Genomic DNA, 25,168 nt, shown 5'->3' with positions numbered 1-25,168 from the left:
GGACTGATGGTTCAGCCACACAGCAAGAGAAACTCCTTAAGGAAAAGCCGGGGAGGCCTCCACCAGCAAGACTCATGGACGAATCTGATGCTGTTTGCTCAAAACCAAGGGCAGAAAGGCCACAGAAAGATGCGTTTGTCCTTAAACCAGTGAAGATGCAGCAGATCTTCGAAGTGGCCAAAAGATGGCAGCAGCAGGACCGGGAAGCCTCCTGGCTGACCAGGCTGCGCACAAGATCCCCAGCAAGGCTCAGGTTAAACGCGTTTCCTTTCCTCTCTGCTCTAATTCCAGCTCCACTTGGGTTACCAGCTGTAGTTTGCATTATCTGCAGCCTTGAGAGATCCATCCTTGCATACAGTCAGTGAAAACTGTTGGTGCTTGCTGAGGAACTGGCCCGTTTCTCCTAAGACTGTCAAAGAAACAAAAAGTGTTGCACAGTTACTAATTTAGAACAAAAACATTAAATGGCTTGAGGGTCAAATCCTGTCCTAGTACCAAAAGTAAAGTGCACTGCAACTGGAGGCTGCTGCGCCAGAGGTGAGAAATGCCATTAGAGAGGCTTCCAAGTAAAAACCAACACTACAAACTAAGGTTAAGGCAATCCGAGTTGTGTCCTACTACATAGATAGTTTACTGGAGAGTTTTCTGTCTCAGGCTTTCATTATTGCTTTGTTTCCTCTGTACTGAAGTCCTTTGCCACTAGGGAAGACAGCGCTGGCAGAATTGGCAGGTTGAGTTTCTCACTTCATGCAGGACTGGCAAAGCAGTCCCTGTGAAGAGCTTTGCATGTCCAAGGGAAGGGATGCTCTCCCAACAGACTGTACAACTGGCAAGGAGTTTAAAAAGACAACAACCTCGTGCTCCTGAAGCAGAGATGACACAAACATTCAATGATGTAGGAAAAGTCCTTAGTAACAACCAGGGTGTGTAACAAAACAGGGTCCTGAAGTCTTCTCCGAGAGTTTATAGCCCTCAAGTTTTCATTAGAAAAAGGAAGCAGTTCTTGTGGGGGTCTCGACCCAAAGTACGGGAGCAGAATTCCATGGCTCAGAAGTTGTCCCAGGTAATGATTTATTACTTTCCTGCTTTCATGTAGGATGGGATCGCTCCTCGGGCTGTCAGACCTTCAAATCGCTTGTAGGTGTAGTTGATAAAAACCCAGTCCTTGTTCTTGTAGTCAGTCTCTGGGTGGTTGCTGGTGGCCACTGGTAAGACACAGAAAAACCAGAGTTACCCCCTGAAGACTGCAGAGTTTAGTTTCCTACAGAACACTGGATGTCGACCAGGGCACAGTGCTTCTAAATGAAGAAATAACCATGAGTCTGGGCATTCAGTGTGCCATTCCTCAACCCCAGTCAAACACTGTAACGTGTTCTTTAAGCATATGGAGCAAACGTGTGATGATGCTTTGATGCTTTGATGTGTAAATACAAGGATCCCTTAGAGATTTACACCAAAACTTCTCACCTCCTGTCCCACCATACCCTACCCCCTACACCAAGAATTAGGTAGTCCCAAAGGACACTGCAGGGTTGGGCTCATGGACCTGCTGAGACTTGAGCTCTGCTGCCTCTTAGAGGCACCCTCAGATGCTCCTGCATCATTTACAAGTCTGCATCCCATCTCCCAAACACCATATTACAGCTTGCACACCCTTGCACCACAAGGCTACCAAGCGAACAATGTGATCATAATAAAAGAAGCCAGTATCTAGTAAGATCCTTTCTCTGATTAACAGGAAATTTATGTTATTCTGTTGGAGAAAAAGGATTCTTTACATGCAGAATCAAAGCATTTACCTGTTGGTTTAAGGATATCAGATTCTGGAAATTCATCAAAGTTTGAGGTATCATCAATGCTTTTAATTTCTATGGAAATCACAGCAGGTCTCTCTCTGCCAGGAAGAGCAGATTCAGCAATGAGATTTCAAAGCCAGCAGAAAGCAGGATTCAGCCACTTCCCATTTCTTAACAGAATCAAAGACTGAAGGTACCTAAACTTTGGCAAGCTTCAGACAGGGACCAAAACACTCTCACCCACACCTGGATATGATAAATGCCAACCAAGCTACTCCCTTCTGTCGAAGGGAACTGGCTTTAAGCAGCCCATAGATGCTGCAAAGCATCTTACCTGATATGCTCCCAATCAACCCCTTCAAAGAATGGGTTACTCTTTATTTCCTCCACACCAGATGCACCAATTCTGTGCTCCCATTCACAGCAAAATCTGGGACGGAAGGAAGAATGACAATGAAGGAAGAATGAAAACGAAAGCATTCCATCCCACAATGGAACAGCTTTCCGAACTGGTACTACTATGGCTTCTTAACACATAAATGGAGAAGATTAAGAACTCCCACAGCAAAACCAACACACAAAGTTATGTTTAGGAATGTTGTGTCAAATGCTACAATTAAGATGTGGTATTCTTTCCCAAGAGGATAACGTGCCCTTTCTATTTCAGGACCAGTGCAGAGCAGGAGAACAATATAAAGCCTAAAGAGCTAGACATTTATATTTCTGTCCTGAAAATAGAGAAGGGATTGGATATATAAATGGAAGAGAAGCAGTCAGCATGCACTGGGATACATTTGTATGCTCCAGTGCTTACAGTGGCAAAACCATTGCTACTGTAAGCAGCAAGCTCTGCTTACACGATCAGAAAGATTTAAGTTGCTTCATAAGAAGCTCACAGACAAAATAAGGAGCAGATACATCTGTATTTTGCCAGAATAGCAGCACTTACATGGGAGCTGCTTTTCAGCACAGTTTAGTCAAGGAACCACTAAATGACCTCTGAGAGACAAATATATTTGACGAGGGAGTTCAGCATTTGATGCATGTGTGTAACAGTATGTAGCATCAGGGGGTTTTCAGGTGAAGCAAGCTATGAGAGGCATATAATACAGCTGACAAGACAAGAAAGTACTCTATTAACTGACAAACCATATGCCTGGCACCTTAAAATAAGATCCTTGGCTTTATCAGATATTGGAACTTCTGGAGGAAAAGTCAGAGTCTCTTTCCAGTTCATGACTTTCTTGTATGTTTCTTGAGGAGTCTCAGAGCAGAAGGGTGGATAACCTGAAAAGAAAGAAAAACCCAACCTTGTCCAAAGCAGAACCAGCTCCCCTCGTTGCTGAAGCCTGTGATGCAGTGGCCAGAGCACACCTCACAAACCACCTAAGAGTGGATGCTTTGAGCAGCTGAGCCCAAGCACACAGATACAGCCGATACCCTACACAATTCCTGCTTAAACCCTGTGCACTGCCTCTCTTACCGATGAGCATCTCGTACATGATGACCCCAAGCGACCACCAGTCACAAAGCTTGTTGTAGCCAGTCTGCATGAAAACCTCAGGAGCAATGTAATCTGGAGTTCCCACAGTAGAGAAAGCCTGGAACAAACACCATCAGTCAGGCATCATTAGAGAAAGCTGCCTCATACGGATGTGGGAACTTGTCCAACAGAGCCCGTTTTGAGGAAGACACCAGGCTGTCTCTGAAATTCTTTAGCATTTTTCAAGACATGGAAAGACAAAAATCAACATGTTCATGTGAAGGAGTCTTAAAATACCATCAGGGGAATGGTACCACTGTTAATACACATCTTGGAAGGGTCATCACTGCATCACCTCTGCTTTGGAAATAGGCTGAAAGAGCTGGGCTGGGTCAGCCTGGAGAGGAGAAGGCTCCTGAAGGGGAGACCTGAGAGCAGCTCCAGTGCCTGAAGGGGCTGCAGGAAACCTGGAGAGGGGCTTGGGACAAGGGATGTAGGGACAGGCCAAGGGGAATGGCTTTAACCTGCCAGAGGGGAGACTGAGATGAGAGCTCTTAGGCAGAAGCTCTTCCCTGTGAGGGTGCTGAGGCGCTGGCACAGGGTGCCCAGAGAAGCTGTGGCTGCCCCATCCCTGGCAGTGTTCAAGGCCAGGTTGGACACAGGGGCTTGGAGCAAGCTGCTGCCCATGGCAGGGGTTGGAGGTGGAAGAGCTTTAAGGTTCCTTTGAACACAAATCAGTGTTCATTGTATGATTCTAAGAACTGTTTTAGCTGGGAGGCATCAGCTATCAATGTAAATAATGATGACAGTGCCACCGCAGGCACATATGTCACCAGCTGTTCAGCAGACGGATGAAGGACAAGTGAGAGTCATTCCTCTTTTTAAAAGAGAAAGCATTATTTCTTTCTGAATTATTATTTCAGCATTGTTCAGAACTCTGGATTAATCGCTGTCATTTAAATGCATGCTATTTGAATGGAACAGCTCAGCAGAGAACACCAAGCAGGTGAAATGTACTTACCAACTGCCGTCTATTTCTCTTCCACGTCTCTGCTTTCCTTTTGGAATTCATGTTCTGGAAAGCTGAAAGAGATCAGGATGTATGTGACTGAATCCCACTGGTCCCCCAGTATACACTTTTACCACCAAACCATTACACTAAAGTTCTTTACAACAAAAAAGGCAGCCAGGGCCTTACCCAGGTCGCCACCCTCAACCCACCAGCAAGTTCCAAACCTATGTAGGAGCAATAAAAGTTTATCAAGCTTTTCATTAGCACCCCATGATCAAAGTTATCCTCTTGAGAAAACGACTGACTCTTCAAAGAGACTTTGTGCTCACTTAGTCATTTAAATATCACCCGAGATAAGCCGCCATCTACCAAGTCACACAGTGTTCATTTGAGCTTTATTTCACACAGGAAGAAGGGCTGCAGCAGAGTCTATTGCAAAGACAACAGGAAGATGGTTTTGTTTTAAAGGAACTGAAATTGCTACCAGAAAATGAAAACTACACCTCAAGAAGCAATACTGGTCACAAGAGCCCTCACTGCAGCCTTACAGCCTCACATTGAGAGGGGCTGTCGGTACACAGAATGCCTTCTGAAGCCAAAGCACTCACTGAAGTCACTGGGAAGACTGTGGTTCAAGTTCCTGTAGAATTCTGTTCTGTGGGCTTTCTTTAGGCCAGTACACAGACCAAAATCTGAGAGTTTCACGTGACCCTAGAAACAAATAACACGCCAAGAAAAGAAAACAAAACCAATATGAGACATGATCACACCATAAGATATATAGCAATAAACTGTTCTACTTCTTCCCCTCCATTTATTTTGTATAATAAATGGATGCGCTTTTTTGCATTGCTGGTTTTAGCCTAAGACTGGTTGTGTACATAGAGCACACATCCTGTGAGGAGCAGATGAGGGACCTGGGGGGTTCAGGCTGGAGAAGAGAAGGCTCAGGGGGGACCTGATGGCTGCCTACAAGTGCCTGAGAGGAGGATGGAGCCAGGAGGGGCTGGGCTCTGCTCCCAAGGAACAAGGGATGGGACAAGAGGAAACGGCCTCAAGCTGCCCCAGGGCAGGTTTAGATGGAGCTGAGGAACAATTCCTGCCCCAGAGGGTGCTCAGGCATTGGAACAGGCTGCCCAGGGCAGGGCTGCAGTCACCGTCCCTGCAAGTGCTCACACAGCATGGAGACGAGGCCTCAGTGCCACGGGTTAGGGGTGGCCTGGGCAGTGCTGGGAATGCTTGGATTGGATGAGCTTAAAGGGCTTCCCCAGCCTGGTTGATTCTGTGATCCTATGAATGAAGCTATCAATACATTCATCACTACAACACAGAGAAAGCCCAGTAGCTATTTACTTCAAGAAACCTCTGCTCCTGCAAGCTTTTGACCCCTTCAGAGTGACAGCAAATATCTGCAGAGGCAGCCAAGTCCCTGGGTTTTGCACTGACCCCCATAATTAACACCTTCAACTCAGTGACTGGGTCTGTCTTAGTGCACCAAAGAGGTGCAGTTTTCAGATGTGTATCTAAAACACAGATCCTTTCCAAAACCCTTCATTTACCTACGTCTACATGGGGTCAATTGCTGAGGGGAGCAGCTCGAGAGAGGACGCCTTCAACACCGGAGCGGGGGGAGATCAGCGTCCAGGAGCCTCAACTCAGAGCAGGGAGAGCCACCGAGGGAGCCTCGAGTCCTCAGCAGGACCTGCCCAGAGCCAGCAGCTCCACTGGGGCGAGCAGGGACTCACAGGGGACAGAGCCAGGAGCAGCAGCACCAGCCCTGAGGGGGTAAAAACCTGCCCAGGGAGCGCGCCGAGCAGGGAGGGTCGGGGCAGTTCGCGCGGGCAGGGGAGCAGGATGGTGAGCACCCGTCGTGTGATGGTGAGCACCCGTCGTGTGATGGCGAGCACCCGTCGTGTGATGGCGAGCACCCGTCGTGTGATGGCGAGCACCCGTCGTGTGATGGTGAGCACCCGTCGTGTGAGCAGGGCCCGGTCTGGGGGCTCTGCTCTGGCTGCCCCGGCGGTGGCAGCATCGGCACCCAGACAGAGCCGATGAGAGGGAGGCTGCAGTGCAGAGCTCGGGGTGTAGAGAGTGCCTGCACCGGTCTGGTGAGGGAAAGGTGCGCAATGGGCAGGGCTGCACTTGGTGCTCCCCGGTGGAGGTGCTCCTGCAGCAGGGGCTGAGCTGCGGGATGCTGTTAATAGACTGCAAGATGTCAGGGAAGCTGAGAGGAAGCAGGAATGCTTGCTCCTGGCCCAACCTGTGCAGGGGCCTCGAGCTTCACCTCTAGCTCATGAAGGAAAGAAGGAGGCCGTTAACCTGGGAAGCTGGGAATTAGTGACAAATAAAACAACGAAAAAAAAGAAGGAAAAGGACAACCAAAAGCAAGGGGCTGCCCCCTAAATCCCCTGTCCCCACACAGAACCGCTTTGCTGTCCTGCAGGGGGCTAATGAGGAAGCGCACTCGAGGCAGAAACAGCCGGCTGATGCACTGCTAAGGAAGATCTCTACTGGTGCTGCCAGGAAAAAGCGGTGGGTCATAGTAGTAGGGGACTCTACACTGAAAGGGACAGAAGCACTCGTGTGCCGGCCAGACCCCGCCTCAAGGGAGGTGTGTTGCCTACCGGGGGCACGGATCAGGGATGTGGCAGACAGGCTGCCTGCTCTAGTAACTCCCACGGACTACTACCCACTCCTGGTGATACATGTGGGTGCTAGGGATATAGACAGCAGTAGCCTGGGGAACATGAAGAAGGACTACGGAGCCCTGGGGGAGGTGGTTAGGGGCTCTGGAACTCAGGTGGTCTTTTCATCAATTCTCCAGGGTACAGGGGAGGACCTACAAAAGCCAGGAGGATTGGCCAGGTTAGTAACTGGTTAAAAGGCTGGTGTCATAGTCAGGGGTTTGGGTGTCTTGAACACGGGACCCAAGTTTGTAGGCCGGGTCTAGTGGGGGCTGGTGGAGCTGCTCTGATGATAAAGAAGGGAAAGAGCAGTTTTGGTAGGAGGCTTGCCAGACTGGTCAAGGCAGCTTTAAACTAGATGTGTTGGGGGAGGGGGGCATCGTTCCATCCCAACACTCCCAGTCAGTTGCCAGAACCTATAATAAATGCTTGGAGCAATGTAGAGATATCCCAGCCGCTCCAGCCAAGGAGCTGGCTTCATTTGGAGCTCGGCTCAGATGCCTCTATACAAATGCCCGTAGGATGGGGAACAAACAAGAGGAATTAGAGATGTGTGCACGTCTACGGGGGTATGATATAATAGGCATCACAGAAACATGGTGGGACAGCTCCTATGACTGGAGTGTTGGGATGGAAGGTTACAGGCTCTTTAGAAAAGACAGGCCTGGCAGGCGGGGAGGGGAGTTGCCCTTTATGTTAGGGATAGGCTGGAGAGTATGGAACTGTGTCTGGGGACAGGTGAGCAGTCCACAGAGCGTTTGTGGGTCAGGGTTAAAGGGAAAATAGCTATGGGAGACATTACTGTGGGGATCTGTTACAGACCGCCTGATCAAGGAGAACCTGTGGATGAAGCACTCCACAGGCAGATAGGAAAAGCCTCACGCACGCAGGCCCTTGTTCTCATGGGTGACTTCAACCACCCTGACATCTGCTGGAAGGACGGTACGGCCTGGCACAAGCAATCCAGGAGGTTCCTCGATTGTGTAGAAGACAGCTTCCTTCTGCAAGTAATAGAGGAGCCAACAAGGAGAGGTGCCATGCTTGACCTCGTGCTCACTAACAGGGAAGGGCTCGTTGGAAATGTGATGCTCCAGGGCAGCCTTGGATGCAGCGATCATGAGATGCTCGAATTTGAGATCCTCAGGACAGTGAGAAGAGCGTGCAGCAAGCTCACTGCCCTGGACTTCAAAAGAGCAGACTTTGGCCTCTTCAGGAACCTGCTTAGTAAGGTTCCATGGGATACAGCCCTAGAGGGCAGGGGGACCAAGACTGTTGGTTGATATTCAAGGATCACCTGCTGCAAGCTCAGGAGTGTTGCATCCCAACCAGAAGGAAGTGCAGCAGGAGGGCCAGGAGACCTCCTTGGGTGGATAAGGAGCTGCTGAGGAAAATTCCACTGAAAAAAGAGGCTTATAATAAGTGGCAGCAAGGACAGGTGGCATGGGAAGAGTACAGGGATGTTGTCCAAGAAGCTAGGGACCAGGTTAGGAAAGCTAAGGCTTAGTTAGAATTAAACTTAGCTAGAGGTATTAAAGATAACAGGAAGGGATTCTACAGGTACATAGCAAATAAAAAACAGACTAGGGAGAATGGAGACCCCCTCAGGAAGCTCTCGGGAGAACTGGCTACACAGGATTTGGAGAAGGCTGAGGCTCTGAACGACTTCTTTGCCTCGGTCTTCACTGGCCAAGGCTCTGACCATACCACCCAAGTCTTGGAAGGCAGACACAGGGACTGTGAGAATGAAGACCTTGGGCCCACTCTAGGGGAGGAACTGGTTCGAGACCATCTTAAAAATCTGAACGTGCACAAGTCCATGGGTCCTGATGAGATCCATCCACGGGTCCTGAAGGAGCTGGTGAATGAAGTTGTGAAGCCGCTGGCCATCATATTTGAGAACTCATGGCAGTCAGGTGAAGTTCCCAACGACTGGAAAAAGGGAAATATAACCCCCATTTTCAAGAAGGGGAAAATGGATGACCCAGGGAATTACAGAGCAGTCAGTCTCACCTCTGTGCCTGACAAAATCTTGGAGGAGATTCTCCTGGCAGGCATGCTAAGGCACATGAAAACCAACAAGGTGCTTGGTGACAGCCAGCATGGCTTCACTAAGGGGAAATCCTGCCTGACCAATTTGGTGGCCTTCTATGATGGCGCTACAGAACTGATGGACATGAGTAGAGCATTTGATGGCATCTACCTGGACTCGTGTAAAGCATCCTTGTCTCTGATTGGAGAGACATCAATTTGATGGATGGACCACTTGGTGGATAAAGAACTGGCTGGATGGCGGCACGCAAAGAGTTGTGGTCAATGGCTCAATGTCCAGCTGGAGACCAGTAACGAGTGGTGTCCCTCAGGGATCAGTGTTGGGACCACTCTTGTTCAACATCTTTGTCGCTGACATGGACAGTGGGATTGAGCGCGCCCTCAGCAAGTTTGCCAATGACACCGAGCTGTGTGGTTCGGTTGATACCCTGGAGGGAAGGAATGCCATCCAGAGGGACCTCGACACGCCTGTGAGGTGGGCTGATGCCAACCTCATGGAGTTTAACCATGCCAAGTGCAAGGTCCTACACCTGGGTCGGAGCAATCCCAGGCACAGCTACAGGTTGGGCAGAGAAGAGATTCAGAGCAGCCCTGCGGAGAAGGACTTGGGGGTGTTGGCTTCAGTGTGCGTTTGCAGCCCAGAAAGCAACCGTATCCTGGGCTGCATCAAAAGGAGCGTGACCAGCAGGTTGAAGGAGGTGATCCTGCCCCTCTACTCTGCTCTTGTGAGACCTCACCTGGAGCACTGTGTGCAGTTCTGGTGTCCTCAACATAAAAAGGACATGGAACTGTTGGAACAAGTCCAGAGGAGGCCACGAGGATGCTCAGGGGCTGGAGCACCTCCTGTATGGAGCCAGGCTGAGAAAGTTGGGGCTGTTCAGCCTGGAGAAGAGAAGCTGTGTGGAGACCTCAGAGCAGCTTCCAGTGTCTGAAGGGGGCTATAGGGATGCTGAGGAGGGACTCTTCATCAGGGACTGCAGTGACAGGACAAGGGGTAACGGGTTCAAACTGAAACAGGGGAAGTTTAGATTGGATCTAAGGAGGAAGTTCCTTCCTGTGAGGGTGGTGAGGCACTGGAATGGGTTGCCCAGGGAGGTTGTGAATGCTCCATCCCTGGCAGTGTTCAAGACCAGGTTGGATGAGGCCTTGGGTGATGATTTAGCGTAAGGTGTCCCTGCCCACGGTAGGGGGGTTGGAACTTGATGATCTTAAGGTCCTTTCCAACCCTAACGATTCTATGATTCTGTGATTCTACCTCAGTAATTCCAATCGTGCATTACCTGGCTAGTGGTAAAGTATTTACTGTTGACAACCTTTTACCAAGTGAGCTAAATGTAAAGCAAACTTGTAGTGAGCAAGAGGAGGATACTGAAATGGCCAAGCTTTCTGCCAACTGCCTGCAAACGCCTTCTGGAGGCACTCAGGTAACCCTGCCAGCCTCAGAAATACACCTTGGTCTGAGGGAGACAATATCTCTGTTCTGAGCCTCACTGATGGAACAGCTACATCCTTCACACTGGATATGATCATCCACCCAAGAGTTGGCAAGTGGGAGTGTACAGATGTGAGACAGAAAGGAAACATCTTTGACTAAAAGGGAAGAACTGAAACTGAGCTTTATATTGCAGCTGAAATAACCAAAAGTACCTCCAACACCTGCCAGAAGAGAGCTCCTAAGTGAGGTGTGAATGCAAGAGAGGTCTGCCTTGGCTTTGCTTTGTCTTTATCCCCCCCAGCAGATATGCCCTCAAAAGCTGGAAGGAACAGGGCTAAGAAAGAAGCACCATCTCCTTTCACAACTGTTAACACCAGTTCAGGTCACTATTCAAAACAACAAGACCTATCCACTACCACCCAGACCCTGGTTAGTACATACCTTGCTATCCAGAAGAAGGTTGTCTGGTTTTATGTCCCGATGGATAAAACCCAGCTGATGAATAGAATCAATGGCCAGCACAGTCTCAGCTATGTAGAACTGGGTCTCTTCTTCTGTTAGAGTGTCTTTTTTCATCAACAATGTCATCATGTCACCTAGAAGCCACCCCACAAACAGCAAAAGTGAACACAGAAACTCCACTTTTAGTAATTCTGAAGACGTCTACAAAGAACAGAACTAAGCTATTTCAAACCTCAGCAAATCCAACCTCATTTCATACAAAATAAGAGAGTTCCCAGTTCTGGGAAAAACTTTGGTATTTTCCCTTAGAATCACAGAATCAACCAGCTCAGAAAAGCCCTTTAAGCTCATCCAGTCCAACCATGCCCAGCACTGCCAAGGCCACCCCTAACCCATGGCACTGAGGCCTCGTCTCCACGCTGTGTGAACACTTGCAGGGACGGTGACTGCAGCCCTGCCCTGGGCAGCCTGTTCCAATGCCTGAGCACCCTCTGGGGCAGGAATTGTTCCTCAGCTCCATCTAAACCTGCCCTGGGGCAGCTTGAGGCCGTTTCCTCTTGTCCCATCCCTTGTTCCTTGGGAGCAGAGCCCAGCCCCTCCTGGCTCCATCCTCCTCTCAGGCACTTGTAGGCAGCCATCAGGTCCCCCCTGAGCCTTCTCTTCTCCAGCCTGAACCCCCCAGGTCCCTCAGCCCTTCCCCATCACACTTGTGCTCCAGGCCCTGCACCAGCTCCGCTGCCCTTCTCTGGCCCCGCTCCAGCACCTCAATGTCTTTCCTGTAGCGAGGAGCCCTGGTATCACTATATGTGGAAAGGCTTCTATTGTAGCTGCCTTAAACTTATCAACATAGCCAAATAGCATAAGGATAAAATAGCAGTACAGAAGCATCCCTGAAACAAGAGTCAGCCTTGGGCTGCCCTGCTCATTACACACCCAAATCACAGATTAAAATAGATGCTTTCAGCAACAGAGCTATTACAGAAAACATCTGTAATGCTTCTGTGCATCTCAGAAAGCATTCCCATGCTTTCATTAGTCCCGCACAGGCTTTCAGTGTAACTGATTTCTTAAGTTACAATAGCATTAACATTGAAGCACAAGCATCATCCTCTGGAATAAAAATGGACCTGAAAAGCTATTTCTGTGGCAATGCAGCTAGAAGCAAAAGGTTGGAAAACCAAAACCTGGTTATGTCATGGTTCTACCCGTGGCCAGCGTGCAGGAGGGTTAAGAACTTACAGAACATTAAGGCAAATTTCAATGACCTGCAGCTAGAATAAATGAGCAGATAACCTCGAGCCTCACCCAAAGACCTCAGGCCCCAAACTCCTAAAAGCAGAAAGCTTTACAATGACTTGTTTCCCCACAAAGTAACACCTGCACAGTACCCACATATGGTCTAGTCCCAGGCCACATTTGTTATTAAGAAATCTAATTCTTAATGACATTTATTATTAAGAAATCCACAAACCAAAGGAAAGGAAAAGAAAGGAAAGCAGCCTGATTCCAGGCAGGTACCTCCCGGCAGGAACTCCATGATAAGGTAGAGGTTTAGCTTGTCCTGGAAACTATAGAACATCTTCACAACCCACAGACTGTCGGCCTCCACCAGAATGTCCCGCTCCGCACGAATATGGCCAACCTGGAGATACACATATGGATTTGATTAATTACAAATGTGTCTTTTATCAGATGCATTGTCTATGAAATAAATCATACAATAGTTTGGAAGGGACCTTCAAGCTCCTCCAGCTCCAACCCCTGCCACAGGCAGGGACCCCTTCCATAGAGCAGCTTGCTCCAAGCCCCTGTGTCCAACCTGGCCTTGAACACTGCCAGGGATGGGGCAGCCACAGCTTCTCTGGGCACCCTGTGCCAGCGCCTCAGCACCCTCACAGGGAAGAGCTTCTGCCTAAGAGCTCATCTCAGTCTCCCCTCTGGCAGGTTAAAGCCATTCCCCTTGGCCTGTCCCTCCAGGCCCTTGTCCCAAGCCCCTCTCCAGGTTTCCTGCAGCCCCTTCAGGCACTGGAGCTGCTCTCAGGTCTCCCCTTAAGGAGCCTTCTCTTCCCAGAAGTACTAACAGAGGAAAGCCTTAAAAATATTAAACACTGCTACTTTATGCCTCTGTGAGTCAGAGTTCCAGCAGTCATATCACTTTGATGTTTATATCCAATTCCATAAATCAGGAATGCAGTAACACGCCCATCCTGAAGCCTGTACTGAATCATTTGCACATGTGTATGTGTAACATCGTCATGAAATGAGGAAGAAGAACATATATCAGACACATAGAACTGTCCCTTTCTTTCACTGAAGAAAAACAAACTAGTCCTTGAAAAAACACTTGTCTTCCCTTGGTTTTCAAGCAGAAAACATGCTCAGTCCTACTCTGCTTCAGACTGAAGAACCTCTTATAAAGAGGTCACAACTGCAATTTCCATTAGGACTAAGCAAGGCATTAGAAGTCATTCCTCCATCAGAAAGGGGGGAAAAACCCTACAACACAATCTTGCAGCTAATAAACCTGAACCACAGTTGCCTCTTACCCCTCTCCACACATCACAACGAGCTCCCAGGGTCACCTGAAACACCATGGCAGTGCTGCTACTCAAGACAGACACTCACCTGTTCTTTCTCAAGCATATCAGCTTTCCGAAGTATCTTCATTGCATAAACATGCCCCGTGTCCTTCTTCTGGACGAGTCGCACCTGGGAACATGCAAGGGATTCAATCAGGTACACGCTGTCACCTGAGCTCTGGACACATTTGGGTATCAAGCCCTTGGCTTTCGTTTAATGAAATCAGATGGTAACAGCCAAAAGCCATTAACACAGGCACAGCAACGGCAAACAAGTGTAAGAGACGACACACTGAGCACTTGGACACCTACAGCAGATGGTGCAAAGCCTCCTTCACTGAAGAAGGCCACCAGAAGACACTACTGTAGGCAGCTCTCCAGCCCTCCCCATCTCCAAGGCCAGCCCAGGAGGCCACAATGAAGGTGGATTGCCAAGCCTGTACTGAGCTTACTTATGAAGTCCTTCTCAACAGCATCCATGTTCCTTTGAAGTACACGCTGGGTTTAGAACAGCAGTTATTAGGCATAAAGACAGATGCACGTGACTGTTAAGCTAAAAATCAATGTGTGGTTGTTACATCTTCCATTTGTATAAACTATGCAAGTCTTCTAACAAATACCAGTGTCATTCAAAAACAAGGTTAGTCATCTTTTCTAGACTTACCTCTCCGAATGCTCCTCTGCCTATGACTTTTAAAGACTCAAAGTCTTCCAAGCCAAGCCTTGTTCTCTTCAAGCGAAGAAACTCTGTTTCCTTTTGTGCATGTGCTGATCTCCTGATTCTTTTCTAGAGTTTAGGAAAAGAACAAACCACAGTGAGACCTCTGCAGGTGGGCTCCATGGAGGTGACAGAGATTCCAAGATCCCAGATCTCCAGTTATGAAAGAAAATCACTGGTATGCAACCACTAAGATAGTTTTCCCATATTCATTACCTCTTCATCTTTCAAGCCTTCTTCTTCCATCATTTGTTCTAGCTTCTTTTGTCTAGAGCAGAGGCAAGTAGAAAGATGAATCATTAAGGCTGTTTCTTGTATCCCATTCACATATGCAACACATCTGGACTAGGCTTGCTGGAAAGCAAATGCCAGCAAATACCAAGTGTAAATGATATATAAGGGAGACTTGGACATGAGATTAATCTTGAAGAATCTTTACCATTCTAGCCTTGTCCTCTCGAATTTTGACAATCTAAACCCACCTCAAGTTTCACAGCTCACTCAAGTGTATATTTTCATTGTATATGAATGCAGATCAAGATCTGGTTCAATTCCTGCCTCTCTTTGACAGCTGGGTAAGTCACTTAAGGCCAGAGGTGCAATAAATCTTTAAACACCAAAAAGCCTCACTTATTGCAGGGTGAATTGGCTATTTCAACACATCTGTGGGTCTGCAACTTCTCTGCATCTCAAACTCATCAGATGCAAAATGAGAAGTTACTTGGTATTTCCTAAGAGAAAAACAAAATCTTTGGGAAGCCAGAACACATCTGTCCACATTGTGCCCTTAAAGAATCAGGAATATTTACAGCCTTAATACTAAGGGATTATTTGGGAGAAAAGAAGAAAAGGAAGCAGGACTTCAGCAAGAGGAATGGCTTCGGGGGACATCTGTAACCTTCATCCTCTGGGAACCTCTTCCCAACAGCAATCATATTAATAACTGGCTGAACAGGGATTGCCATTTGCTTTGTTTTCCCTCTCCATGGGTGTTTTATTGGTAGAACATTAAAAATGTACTCAAAAATTCCTTCCCTTTATGCAAGTCATTCTTTGCAAGATCCTCTTCCTGTCTCCTGTGCCACCACGCAGCTGCTGCAACGCGATAATATTTGGGGTTATCACATTCACAATCAGGCCCATTTAAATGGCTTTGCTCTTCAAGCACCCAGTGAGCTCTGTCCTTTCACACTCAAAAGCAACTCCAGAAGCAAATAACAACTGAATTGAAGCAGAATTAAATAGCTCAGCGTGACTGAGTGACGCTGAAATGCCCCCAAATATCCTTAAAAGGTCCTGTCTGCACTTCAGCATGGATTTTGTCAGCACCACTTCAAACTCCAAACTAAACATCCACAGACACAACTATTGCTAAAAACCCCCATGTAACTTAAAGTCACAGAATCATAGAATAGTTAGGGTTGGAAAGGACCTTAAAATCATCCAGTTCCAAGCCCCTTGCCATAGGAAGGGACATCTCACCCAAGCCCGTGTCCAACCTGGCCTTGAACACTGCCAGGGATGGGGCAGCAACAGCTTCTCTGGGCACCCTGTGCCAGCGCCTCAGCACCCTCACAGGGAAGAGCTTCCTTAGATCCAACCTGAACTTGCCCTGTTTCAGTTTGAACCCATCATCCCTTGTTCTACTGCTACAGTCCCTGATGAAGAGTCCCTCCCCAGCATCCTTGTAGCCCCCTCCAGACACTGGAAACTGCTCTAAGGTCTCTTCTTCAGACTGAAAAGCCCCAACTTTCCCAGCCTGACTTCCAGTATGTTGGTTCAGACAAAGTCTTGATCCCAAACAGAAAATACCCTGATGGCGAGTTTTTGGGAGTTGACAATAGAGCTCATAATAAAAAGCAGGAAAAGAGCCTTGCAAGAAGAAAGGAAGGAATTAAGTCAGTGATATTTGCTGTTTGGATCAGACCTCAATCTCTCCTTACTAATTTGAAACTTTGAAGAAAGTATCCATGCAAGTTAGCATTTATTGCTAAATTGCTTCCTCCTTTCTGCCGTTACTGGGGTTTGCAGGCATTCCTCTTGGGTCTAGCGAGGCCTTTGGCAGCAAGTCAGCAAGTGAGCAAACACTGAACCTTCTTCAAAATTCTGATTACAGACTACACAGCAAGTTGGGAGAACGTCAGAAGTCCCAGTGCCACCACTGGAGGGTATTCAGCAAATGAGAGAGTTCCAACCAAAGGAAAGTAGAAGTAACACTTCTCAGTTAAATCACATGCCATATTTGACCAACATATTTAAAGACATCATTGATTGGTTTGTGCTGGAAGGGACCTTAAAGCTCCTCCAGCTCCAACCCCTGCCACAGGCAGGGACCCCTTCCATAGAGCAGCTTGCTCCAAGCCCCTGTGTCCAACCTGGCCTTGAGCACTGCCAGGGATGGGGCAGCCACAGCTTCTCTGGGCACCCTGTGCCAGCGCCTCAGCACCCTCACAGGGAAGAGCTTCTGCCTAAGAGCTCAGCTCAGTCTCCCCTCTGGCAGGTTCAAGCCATTCCCCTTGGCCTGTCCCTACATCCCTTGTCCCAAGCCCCTCTCCAGCTTTCCTGCAGCCCCTTCAGGCACTGGAGCTGCTCTCAGGTCTCCCCTTCAGGAGCCTTCTCTTCTCCAGGCTGCCCCAGCCCAGCTCTCTCAGCCTGGCTCCAGAGCAGAGCTGCTCCAGCCCTCGCAGCATCTCCATGGCCTCCTCTGGCCTCGCTCCAACAGCTCCACATCCCTCTTGTGCTGCTGCCCCAGAGCTGGATCAGGGCTGCAGGGGGGTTCTCCCCAGATCACAGCAGAGGGGCAGGATCCCCTCTCTCAACCTGCTCGCTCTGGGGCCATACATTCAGTCAACTCACAGAGACAACCAGCATTTGGTCCTTACAGCAGCAATCCCTCACTGTCGCTGGAAAGATTATCTTCCTTTATCAGTCAACTTGATGGCACATTATAATCCAGACTGAATGTGATGCTCTAGATTTAGCTTTAAATACTACAACTAGGGACATAAAATGGGAAGAGGCAGCAGAACAGGGGCAAGATAAATACTTGTGAACACTGGCTTTACTTCACGGTTGTAAAGATCCCAAGCACATCCTAAAGCTAGTTTCTCCTTAGTCACACCACCAAATACCTGGGTTCTTAAACTAGTAACTGTCACATCACTTTTGCAAGTGCATGTTTCAGGAGAAACTCAAACAGCTCCAGCCTGAACTCCCATGGGACGCAGAGACCCAGCAGCCCTGGATACTCATACCAAGCCCCATCCAGGTGCCCAGGCACACACTTAGCAAAACCACCCTAGTTTGGCTTTGAGCCCAGAAATCTAAATGCAGTTTATGTGTCTGGTTGGCTCTGAACCAGTTTGGAAAGGAAGATTTTTACCTCATCTCTCGCTCTTCGTGCTGCGCTATGAGGTTGCTGTAGAAGTTTTCCAACGTCACCTTTGTCATTGTAACTCGCTCCTTGGTGTGGTTACTCATGGAGGAGCACGGCGTGGGGCCCGTCATTGCCATGGCTGTTACGAAAGGAAAAGGGAGGAAACACTTAATGTTAGAAATAACAAATAACCTTCCAAGAGCTGCAATCGATGAAGTGATGCTGAATCACAGAGCTCAGGTTTTACCAGTGCCAACAGCTGTCTAAGCTACAACTAAGCAGAGACAGGGCTTACAAAACACAAGCCAAACTTCCTGTTTTGAACATTTTTGATCTGAAAATAAGAGGGAAGGAAACTTAAGAAACACGATGCCTCAAAAAACCGCAGTTTCAGGCAGTCCTGCAAGGGTTTGTTTCTCCCAATACACTCTACCTTTAACAAAGGTTGAAAATCCAGAAATACCATTCTGAAGCATCTCATCCAGAAGTTTCTCCTTCTGGAACTCTGGCAGAAACAACTCCAGCAGTTCCCTGCTGTCCCTTCTGCTGGGAAATCTATCAAATCCTGAAAGGCAGCCCAAAACCAGAGCAACTGAGGAAGGAAAGAAAAAGGCATTCAGCTGCTCTTAAGCATTCTCTCCATTATCAGATGCTTTCATAAAGGCAAAATCCAGAGGACCCCAGCTTTGAACAAGCTGTAGTTAAAAAACAACTCAGTGTAAATATCCTACATGATTTCTCAAGAGAAACCAGCACATAAGTACCACATTATACTGCTTCAAACCAGCAGCACTGTTGCAGGGCATATTTGACAGACCTGCTCTACTTTGTAAAACACATTAAAACGCAAAGACTTCAAGTGTCAAAATACCTCTTGGTCCAGCTCTGGCCCCAACAACACATGGTCACGTAACCCAGTTCTGCAACAGCCACTACAAGTTGCTCTGACCAGCACAGGTCAGCCTCAACCACACTTCCCAGTCTGACAATGCTGGACACTGGCACCGTGCTGGGATTTGCTTCCTTTCTGTTCATTTCTTTTGCAGCTCTTCCCAAGGCATCATTGCTGGCCTTTGGAATCACAGCCTCAACTGACACCAGCTCTTTTGTTTGCTGTGTTTAGAGGTAACATGGGAGCCGGTAATAACCCCCAGCCAGATGGTTTGGGGATGGAGTTATGCGTTTGCGGAGGAACCGCTCTGAAGGACCCCACACAAGTGGCAGGTCTCTATGCAGGAGATGGTGTGTCACATCCCTGCGCTATCAGCAAGTAGTTGCTAAAGCCCTGCCTCCGGTTTGCACCTCCTAGAGAACAGGGAAAGCCACCGGCCACAAGCAGGTTACAAAGGGGTGCGCATAAGAAAGGGGAAGAAAAGCAGCAGCAGCAGCGGAGCCAAACCACCGGCGGGCAGCTCCCGTTCCCACGGCACCGGCGCCCGGAGCTCACCGACACCGATGGGGCGGCGGCGGGCAGGATGCTCCGGGGCTCCGCTAGCGCCGATCGCGGCCCTTCGCGGGGCCCGGCCCCGGCAGCATCACCGCGAGCGGACAAAAGGGCCCCAGGCCCCGCACCGAGGGGAAGGAGGGGTCTCGCTGGGGACATCGCCCATGAAGGCCCCGCTGGACCCGAGGGGCTTCGGGGAGAGCCGCCCCCTGCCCCAGCCCAGGAGCGGCGAAGGGCCCCGGCCTGAAGGAAGAGGACGAGGAGGGGACGCGGAGCACGGGGCGCGGCAGCCGCTTACCGGAGCCCCCCGGGAGGGGGGCGGCGAGGAGCTGAAGGCGACAGCGGGGTCCCGGGGCTGCCGAGCGGGGTGAAGGCGGGGCAGCGCTGGCTGTGAACGGGAGGAACGGGACCGGAGCGACCGGAGCGACCGGAGCGACCGCAGCCCCTCCGCCGCCACCGCCGCCCCCCGCGCCGACGGCGAACCGGACGGGACAAGCGCCGAGGGGAATCGCTGCGGCAGCGCGCATGCGCAGCCATCCATCGCCACGCCCCCTGCCAGCGGGGCGGGGCTACTTCGCCACGCCCGCCCTGAGGGGACCGCCCCGGTGAACTCTAGGAGGGCAGCAGAGCGCATGCGCGGGCTCGGAGGGGCGGGCTCGGAGGGGCGGGCTCGGAGGGGCGGGCTCGGAGGGGCGGGCTCGGAGGGGCGGGCTCGGAGGGGCGGGCTCGGAGGGGCGGGCTCGGAGGGGCGGGCTCGGAGGGGCGGGCTCGGAGGGGCGGGCTCGGAGGGGCGGGCTCGGAGGGGCGGGCTCGGAGGGGCGGGCTCGGAGGGGCGGGCGCTGCCCTCCCGCTCGCCACCGCTGCTCCACGGCCCCCTGAGCTCTGCCCTGCTCCCGTCCCGCCTCCCCGCATGGGCGCCGTGAGCGAGGTTCACGTCAGTGCCAGGCCCGCTGTGAGGGGATGTCCGCAGGAGTGGCCACAGGGACAGAGGTACCACACCACCAGTGCTCATAGAAGCGTGGAATCCCAGACTGGTTTGGGTTGAAGGGACCTTAAAGCTCCTCCAGCTCCAACCCCTGCCACGGGCAGGGACCCCTTCCATAGAGCAGCTTGCTCCAAGCCTCTGTGTCCAACCTGGCCTTGAACACTGCCAGGGATGGGGCAGCCACAGCTTCTCTGGGCACCCTGTGCCAGCGCCTCAGCACCCTCACAGGGAAGAGCTTCTGCCTTAGATCCAACCTGAACTTCCCCTGTTTCAGTCTAAACATCACCCCCTGTCCTATCACTGCAGTCCCTGATGAAGAGTCCCTCTCCAGCATCCTTGTAGCCCCCTCCAGACACTGGAAGCTGCTCTGAGGTCTCCCCGCAGCTTCTCCATCCTGAACAGCCCCAATGTTCTCAGCCTGGCTCCATACGGGAGCTGCTGCAGCCCCTGAGCATCCTCATGGCCTCCTCTGGACCTGTTCCAACAGTTCCATGTCCTTCCTATGTTGGGAACCCCACAACTGCACCCAGTGCTGCAAGTGGGAGCTCAGGAGAGCACAGCAGAGGGGCAGGATCCCCTCCCTGCTCTGCTGCTCACGCTCTGGGGATGCAGCCCAGCACGGGGGGGTTCTGGGCTGGGTCGTGTCCAGTTTCTCACTGACCAACACCCCCATGTCCTACTCAGCCCTGTGTGGAATGAAAGAGGATTTTGCTTCATTTTATTTACATTTCTACCAAAGGAAAAAAAAAAGTGCAATTCAGAGGGTGAAAAGGGGTTTTATTACAACACCGAGGAGTCCTTGGGTTTAGTCCCTTCTGCACAGGCAATTGAGGTCTGTCAGCAACACAGGAGCAACAGGGTTTGAAGCAGTGTGTATAGGCCCAGCGTGATGGAGACACTGATGTATGACATGACACACGCATGACGTTTCATTTCTGCAATTAAACTGGGCCTTGCTTTGCTCAGTTTGCTATTAAAGGTGAAGAGCAAAACCATGTGCTACCTGTCAGGAAACGGATGGCCTCCTCAAGCTGGTTTTCTGCTGAGAAAACTTGATGTGCTCTGAGAGCTGTGAAGAGGATTTCACATGAACAAAGAAGTCTTGAATCAAAAGGCTCAAACAGGGACCCTGGAAGCTGATTTCCATCTCTTCCACCAGCAGAGCAAGGGGAATGTCTGGTGCTGTGGCTGGGACAGGTGGGAATCATGGCTAACTTCTACTTCATGGCCTGAAGAAAAACCTGAGAGGTGAGAGGCTTAAAATGTTCTAAATTCTGAAGAAGAAGGGGGAGAAACAACTTTGGACTTAAAGTATAAGAAGTTTATAAGAATAAGTGTTATTCCTGCAGAGCAGGGCAGCGAAATAGGGTCTATGTGAGGGGGCAACTGCTGCTTCAGGGCTCAGAACATCAGACTGTAAGAGAGCCGGTGAACACGCAGCTGAATGACCCCAACATCCTGCTGTGTGTGGGCTGCGAGAGCTCCAGAGAGCGGCCACAGGAATCAGGGAGGGCCCTGCCATGAAGGAGACATTTCGGGTCCATGACAACCCATCACAGTCCCAGTGCTTGGACAGCCTGCGAGGGAGGGAACCTGAGTGGTTGTGAGGGTCTCTGCTCAACATCACGGGGTCCTTAGGGGAACACATGGATCTTATTTCTCTTCTGCAATTCACCTTTATGCCAGAGCCTTTCCCTACACCATCACACGTCTGAAGGGATGGAGAGACTGAGGATTGAGGCTAGTGGGAATAGTTCTGTGCCTGGCTGCCAGGATCTCTCCCGCCGCCCAGCTCTTTGACTGGAAGGAGGTCGGAAAGCTCTTGCAGGTTCCAGTTACCCTTTGGGCTCTTCATAGACTGCAGCAAATCCAGCTGCTTTAACGGGGGGAAGCCCTGCTCTTTTTCCATCAGCTCCAGCAGCTGCTTCATCCGGCTTGAAGTCTTGTCCCTGTTGATGCTGTTGTAGAGATCTGAGGGATCTTGGCTCTTTGGTGAATCCCACATGGCATTTGAAAGGGAAATATCCCTGCTGCTGGCTGTGTGCACGCTGCCCAGGGCATTGTGGAGCCACATCAGGCGCTTCAGCCCTTGAAACTCCCTCCCTTTGTCATGCATGAGCTGGTGCTCGGTCACTGCTCGTTTACTGAAACAAGAAACAGTTATTGAGGAAGCAGGCACAGTCAGATCTATGCTCCTATTTCAAACGTGGTTTGCAGCCATCAATCTTAGATGCTTTTCCAAGCTGAGGAAGGAGCACTGGTAGTGCCTGCCCATGATGTGAAGGCTTAAAATGGCCCTTAGAGATTTGGTCTTTCCTAAATTTGGGATCAGAGATTTAAATACCAGAATTAAGTTCCCTTTTCGTGACCTCAGCGTTCTAGGATGGACAGGTTTTCTTTCCTTCCAGAGCTGTAAGTCAGGAGTAATTTAACTGGAATCAGTGGGGCCCATGAAATGCTGAATCCCAGGATGGGCTGGGTTGGAAGGGACCTTAGAGATCATCTCATTCCAGCCTCTGCCACGGGCAGGGAACCTCATTATTTTCTTTGGATATACCGAAAACTTTGAGCCATATATTGACTGAGGAGGACAGGCTCATTCCAGGATGCAAATATTGCTGGATCTGGGGCTTCTTAGGTAACACCCAACTGCAGCTATAGGCTCCCACTGCAGATTCACATTGGAATGGGAACCTAAATATGGAATTTGAGCATGTGCCATTCCCATGGCTTGTGCTGAGCAGCCTTACATGGTTCGTTACACTGTGTTGAAAGGCATCAACTGAAACGTGGTGAGCGTTCCACATCTAAAATGCAGTTGGTCTAATTTTATACTGCATGGAGAGCAATGTAAAATGTTTCTGCATCGAATACATAAGCATTTTCTTCCACTCTGGACTAAATGAGAGCAGTCAGGATACAGCCCATTAAATCAAAGGCAAGCAGAGCTCTAATGGTATTAAGTAAAAGGATGATAGTGCTTACTTACTTTGCAGTGTCTTGACATGTTGCAAAACAGGTAAAAGAAAGAACTGCCAATAGTGTAACCACTTGCAGAGATCTCTGGGGCAGGAACATCTTCTCTCTTCTTCAAACCTGCTCCACGGGACAAGAAGCTGACAGTATGATCCAAATCTTTTATTCTCTAGTCTTTCTTTCACCTGACAAAATGAAGTCCAGCCTTGAAGCACTGGTAGAAGTGGAGCATTGTACTGCGGTACATCACCCCAGGAGCTCACAGAACATCAGATGTGTGGATACGTAACACAAACCAGTGAAAAATGAGCAGATTTCACAGTATAGTTCTCATTTCCTTGCTAACAGTCCTAATTCTCCTTTTCCAGTACTGCCTTTCAATTTCCCACTCATGTCCATTGGCAAGCAAAGGAGATTATTTCATTTAGAACTGGCAAGACAAAAAACTTAGCAGAAATTTAACACAAAGATCAGCATTGCTCCTCAAATGGCTTTTCTTTACACTCACTTGAATGCTGAATTCTCAATGACTGCATAGAAAGGCAAATTAAACACCTGGGTGTAAAAATTTGGCTTGTTCCTATACATTTACTCCATTAATTTCTCACTTCCTTGGACAGTATGTCCACATTAAACTAGATATAAAGTAACAAATGGATATTAGTTCTGAGTAAAGATAGCTGTATTAAATACAGACATATACACATAAATACACACATAGATGTGTGTGGATGGTATTTTAGGTTATGCTAAGGTAGAACTCCTGCTGATACACAGTAGGTAAGAGATACTTTCCTATTGTAAGCTATGAATTAAAAAGCATCTTCCAGTTCCAAAAGTAACATCAGCTACTTACTGGTGATCCTGCAGAGCCCACAGGGAGGTTCTGCCCTGCAGACTTGTCTCCTGGCCAGTCCTGTCACAACCTCCCAGTTGCAGTGACACCAAGTGCCTTTCACCTGCTTTTATAGCAGCCCAGAAACCACAGAAACAATAGACATGAGCTCCACAGCACAGTGTGACTAAGACCTTGCCTCTCATGGCAGTGAAATGAGACAGCTCCCTGACTCCAGCGAGAATAAATCCTGGATTCTGACATGTTCTGTTCAGTTGTGACTAAGGGAAAGATCACACGTTTATGGACATTTTCTTACTCCTTTGCTGTCTCTCCTGAACCCAGGATGTTGTCTTGTGAGCACTTTTTATTCTAACACAGTGTTCCTGTGCTCCAAGGTGATGGAAAAGGCATATTCAAACCTGTTGTTGCAGGGTTCATCAGGAAAAATGTCTGTGCTATGTATAAGAGATCCCCCTGCCCTGCTGTCCTCATGGACTTACTCATAGGACACTAAAGTTGCACAGGAGGAATCTAAATCAGCAATACCAATGAGCTCTGTAGTGTCAGTAGTCATACAGTCAGCAACTGCCAAACGCTCAGGCAAAAAGCCAAATGCTTTGAAACCCCAGGAGCTGATGTCGTGTGTGTGTGAGGCTTGAGGCTCACTTCACAATCTCTAACCAGGTAACTGCAATAGGATTTGGATACTCAAGATGTGGCTGGACCATTGGGCCTAAGAACTACTTAAAGAGGACTGGTTCCTGTTTCTCAAAGTAAAAGAAAGTGAATGTATTTGTCATGGCTGGGGGAAAGATTGGGAAGCTGATTTAGTGTTACCCGAAGCTACTGATTCCTTTCACATAGTCTCAGCCATACGTTCCTGTTCAGCCCAGTCCCACGTGAATGCAGGCACGTTGTCCAGACAGACAGTGCCCACACAACCTCTTCCCTTCTCACAGCTTCTGTGGACAACAAATTGCTTTGATTATATTCCTGAGGACAGGTTATTTTGAGCCCTGCTATTTCAGAGCGATCAAATAATGTTCCTGATTTCCTTACATGAGTTAAGGAGTGTCACTCATCAAAGAGAATGAAATAGATTACCAATTAAAGATGACATTTATTAAATGCTGGTAAAACAGGGGCCTGCTTCACATCTTGGTTTCCAGGGTAGCAGTTACGCTGCAGTTACACTGAATATTGGCCCATGAAAACAAGGTTTCTTAGTTACATCTGCAAGGACTAATGAGCACTGGCCAAAGTCGTGTCCAAAACATGTGGTCTAATTCATCCTTGAACTTTTTGAGTCTCCATGCAGTGGGTTTCACCAT

At 49.2% G+C, this 25,168-nt stretch overlaps 2 protein-coding genes across 3 annotated transcripts; both read right to left on the bottom strand.

Moving 5' to 3' along the window:
• Positions 1 to 865: 865 nt before the first annotated feature.
• On the bottom strand, positions 866 to 19,470 carry STK38 (serine/threonine kinase 38). 2 transcript variants are annotated; one of them, XM_061442560.1, is made up of 14 exons: positions 19,337 to 19,470; positions 17,601 to 17,733; positions 14,435 to 14,486; positions 14,165 to 14,287; positions 13,547 to 13,630; positions 12,440 to 12,563; positions 10,901 to 11,055; positions 4,900 to 5,002; positions 4,301 to 4,362; positions 3,280 to 3,397; positions 2,960 to 3,083; positions 2,131 to 2,226; positions 1,800 to 1,894; positions 866 to 1,205 (listed from the first exon to the last, which is right to left on the bottom strand). In XM_061442560.1, the coding sequence occupies exons 2-14, from the start codon at positions 17,729 to 17,731 to the stop codon at positions 1,075 to 1,077; spliced, it is 1,398 nt and encodes a 465-aa protein (XP_061298544.1). In that variant the 5' UTR covers positions 17,732 to 17,733; positions 19,337 to 19,470; the 3' UTR covers positions 866 to 1,074. The 2 variants fall into 2 exon arrangements, with proteins under 2 accessions (XP_061298544.1, XP_061298543.1); XM_061442559.1 differs by lacking the exons at positions 17,601 to 17,733; positions 19,337 to 19,470 and adding an exon at positions 14,849 to 15,179.
• Positions 19,471 to 21,396: 1,926 nt separating this feature from the next.
• On the bottom strand, positions 21,397 to 24,763 carry LOC133263014 (parathyroid hormone 4-like). The gene is made up of 3 exons (XM_061442573.1): positions 24,714 to 24,763; positions 23,013 to 23,184; positions 21,397 to 22,167 (listed from the first exon to the last, which is right to left on the bottom strand). The coding sequence occupies exons 2-3, from the start codon at positions 23,099 to 23,101 to the stop codon at positions 21,765 to 21,767; spliced, it is 492 nt and encodes a 163-aa protein (XP_061298557.1). The 5' UTR covers positions 23,102 to 23,184; positions 24,714 to 24,763; the 3' UTR covers positions 21,397 to 21,764.
• Positions 24,764 to 25,168: the final 405 nt, after the last annotated feature.

This window comes from Pezoporus flaviventris, unplaced genomic scaffold (assembly GCF_033815535.1).
Source record: "Pezoporus flaviventris isolate CSIRO_AGI_PZ_B2104156 unplaced genomic scaffold, CSIRO_AGI_Pfla_v1 ptg000228l, whole genome shotgun sequence".
NCBI lineage: Eukaryota > Metazoa > Chordata > Aves > Psittaciformes > Psittacidae > Pezoporus > Pezoporus flaviventris.
Note: the sequence above shows the minus strand (reverse complement) of the source record. Positions and strands in the feature narration are given on the sequence as shown.